The 3687-nt window shown below is 35.9% G+C and overlaps 1 protein-coding gene across 1 annotated transcript in view; it reads left to right on the plus strand.

Annotated features, from left to right (window-relative positions):
- topbp1 (DNA topoisomerase II binding protein 1) overlaps positions 1–1428 on the plus strand; it is a 27398-nt gene extending 25970 nt beyond the window's left edge. The window contains exon 26 of the mRNA XM_016563055.1: positions 780–1428. Within this exon, the coding sequence (XP_016418541.1) occupies positions 780–917 (138 nt within the window). The 3' untranslated portion in view covers positions 918–1428. The remainder of the gene's footprint in view (positions 1–779) is intronic.
- The last annotated feature ends 2259 nt before the right edge of the window (positions 1429–3687 follow it).

Consider the following 3687-nt stretch of genomic DNA (forward strand, 5'->3'; position numbering starts at 1 on the left):
CATATATATATATATATATATCAGAATCAGAAATACTATCCTACCAAGTTTGGCATTTCTACGATCTATGGTCTCTGACTGATACCCAGACAGTTTTACTGCAGAGAAAGAAGAAAATACAGTAAGGTTCGCATTCCTTCGGTTCTTAGACCCCTAAATATTACTGTTATATTTCACTAAATTAAAAAAATCTGTAAAAACTGCTGTACTTCCAAGTATTTAAGAAAAATTATCATAATTTAAAAAAAAAAATTTTTTACAAATTTATTAGTATTACTAAATTAAACAAAGAAATATAACAAAATAAAAAATATATATTCCTGTTGTAATATTTCACTGAAAAATACATCTGAAAAAACATTTTGTAATAAAGCATCAAGACAAATATTTTTTTTTACAGTACAACTGTTCATTTTCAAAGGTTAAACCATCAAGCTTCTCTTTTGGTGAAATGTTCTTTTTGTTGAAAAGTTTCTGAAGGTTTGCATATGTTGCTTACATTGTAAGCAACCCAAACTCAGAGACACTGAAAACACTGGATTATGAGATGCTTACATGTAAAAGTACAATGCCACACTTCACTCTGAAACATGCAGCGCAAAGAGCGCATATATTTTCTAAGTCATGAGTAATTTCAGTTTGATGTAGATTAATGGTGCGTACACCTGACATTAAAGTCCAAATCCATCACAGTAATGTCATGTTCTGTTCAGATCTGAATGGTTGTCGAGGCAACAAGTATGATTTAATAGATATATAAATAGCATCTTTTTTTTCAGGAGCCTTCTCCTTCAATGGACGCTTACTATCTTCCTGGTGCAGCTACGGATGATCTAGAAAAAGTTCAAGATACATCTTCACGCAAACGGAAAGCCTCTGGGGAAATGTCCAGATTGAAGAAGAGTCGTGTGAGATAAAACATCCAATTTCAGATGCTAATGTAATATGTATTCAAGTGATTTTATTCAATTATTACATTGTAGATAAAATATTTGTCTGTCTAGTCAATAAAAAAATTAATTCATAATGTGAAACACAGTCCAAGAAACCCTTTTGAACAGTCATGCATAAAAAAGAGAAAAGTTTTTTTTTTTTCTTAAAAAAAAAAAAGGTTAGTTCTTCAACAGAAATTGCAAAAGCCAGAATTAAACAAGCTTGCACCTGTGTTATGCTTGACATCTCTAGACTCTGATGTACTACCACTTTCTGCCCTGCGGATGGAGTGTTTTTCACATAATGGAAGGGTAGTAAGAATCATATGTGTCCACAGCAACCGTTCTGTTACTAATGGCAACAAGTGCACAGATTTTTTTGATGCTGCTGCTGTCTGGTATATGTCATTGAACCAATTCATATTGTTATTACTTGGTCAAATACACATCACTTGTTTGATCTCTTTCAGTACTCTTCCTATAGTAACAATAGGAATAATAACATTTTTTATGTAATTATAAACAACTTTAAACCAACCTTTTTTGTAGTGCCATCTCTTCCTATACTACACAATTAAGCTCATTTTAATGGATGTCATTTTTAGTGTTTAAACTCACTGCCCTCTACTAGTCTTTGCCCCCCTTTTTTCACTCAAAATAACAGATTACTATATTTTTTTTTACATTGAAGTATGCATGGAATCCCTTGATGCCTGTCGCACACATTCACTTTGTGCCATAACTGGATTGGTGACCGTGATTTCACCAAGTACAACATGTTCCTGGATCAACATCCTTGTTGATCCTGGGATAACTTTTCAGGAAATATCTGTTTTTGGCTTACGATCAGGGTTAAGTGCTTCTACACCCTTGTTAATCAGCTATCATTTCACACTGATTTTAGGAATAAATTATGGGTAGGGATTGGGTTTAGTCAATATTTTTGGACAGTAATGTTGATCCAGGATCAACAAAAGATGTTGATCCAGGAACATGTCTTACTTGGCAAAATCACGGCGACCCCCATTTCACTTATAGGTGAGTCTCAAAGCCTCCAGATTACGAAGTTGGATCCCCCATTTGTCACAGTGGGAGGGAGGTGATAGGGTAGGGGGAAGGGAAAAGGGCTGTTCTGAATGACTGTTTCACTTACCGAACACAAATCTGCTATCACCCTTAATGTCATTGCACTCTGGGTTTCTGCCTTTGTGTTTCTTTGCTTCGGTCCTGAATGAGTAATTAAATGCAGTAAATTAACAACTTCTTTGCCTAAGCTATACAGCACTGTAACTGCTGGTGCAGATAAGGCCTCTTTGCTCCTTACCTGTCTGCAAGACTGATATTGGGACGAGTACAACCTAATGAGAATAAGCCACCCCGCCAGGACCCCAGTCTGATAGCAATGCCATGGTGCTGTGGTAATAAGAGGTAGCATGTTGTGAGGGCTAGGACCAATGCAGGCCATGGAAAATTTCCATATTTCTGTAATGTATGAATAGGGGTTATGCCACAGCAATTGTATAGAAGTGGAACAGAATGTCCCTTTGTTCCCTTCTAAAATCAGGACACAGTCTATTGTTGCTCAAGACAATGTTAAAAATTTTCTTTACTCATTCAATAAAAAGGCAAATTGGTAATCAAATGTACAGAATTTAGTGAAGGAGGCCATTAGATTGTCTTTTTTCTGATTTCTGTTCGTTTGGACAGCCCATTTCAATGAACAAGTTCAAAACCAGATTCATTGATTCTGTTTTACATCTTACATCTTGATTCACAAATTGGTGTTTCTTGCATTTTTTTGTTTTTTTTCTGGTAAGTTTCATTTGTAAGGCTATGTATTATAAGTCCATGTGTACAAATTCAATTTGTTGCAGCCAGCCGTATTCAGCTCATAAAATATTACGTCATTTATGACCTAAATTTAAATGGTTTAAACATTTAAAGCATTATTTACTGATTTTTTTTTATTTTTATAGAAATGTTAATAAAACTTTAATCTCTAATCATAGCGAGTCGTGAATATTCGATTGAAATTAATCTTGGTTCAACGAATCAGTGAGTACTTGATTCAAAAAAACAGCTCAGACGATTCTTTCCGATTCCTAAACCGCTTGCATGATGTTATAGATCTATAATATAAAGTAATATAAAGCTGTCTTTGAGATAATCGGGGTAGCCTATTTGTCATTTTTAATATTTCACAAGCATCTGTGAGGTAGTAAGGGCATTGAATGTGTTGTATAGCCTAATTTTTTTATATCGCGCACAGCAGTCTGTTCACCTATTTAATTTTAAAAATGAAAAATGTCTATTCCTGTTTCTTATACGTTTCTATTATAAAACGTTTCTCATTTCTAGACGTTTCTATTCCATTCCTATTTCTATTCCCTGATTTGTGTTTAAGCATGTTGTTGTGGTCCTCAGGGCGAACCTGTCATCCTATTGCAGGATAATTCAACACCGGAGACATAACCTTCTCAGCCCAGTTCCCCAAATTCTCGCTTGCTGTTGCAGCAATATGTGCTCATTATTATTCTGTGGCTGTATACAGTCTGAAAGAGCCGGGGTGACCGATACGCACCATCATTAGCCGTCTGAAATCACTCAGCCTCCACCTGCTGCTTGTTGCCTTCAGATGACCAGTTGATGATCTAAACAGGCTATCCTGTGTGTTTGGGGAGGTGGACTGGATTCAGAGATTTGCTGGATGGAGGCAGGGGAGGGCTGAACTGACCGCTCCGCTCATGTGACAGTC

This window comes from Sinocyclocheilus rhinocerous, unplaced genomic scaffold (assembly GCF_001515625.1).
Source record: "Sinocyclocheilus rhinocerous isolate Xijiao unplaced genomic scaffold, SAMN03320098_v1.1 scaffold1762, whole genome shotgun sequence".
NCBI classification, from domain to species: Eukaryota; Metazoa; Chordata; class Actinopteri; order Cypriniformes; family Cyprinidae; genus Sinocyclocheilus; species Sinocyclocheilus rhinocerous.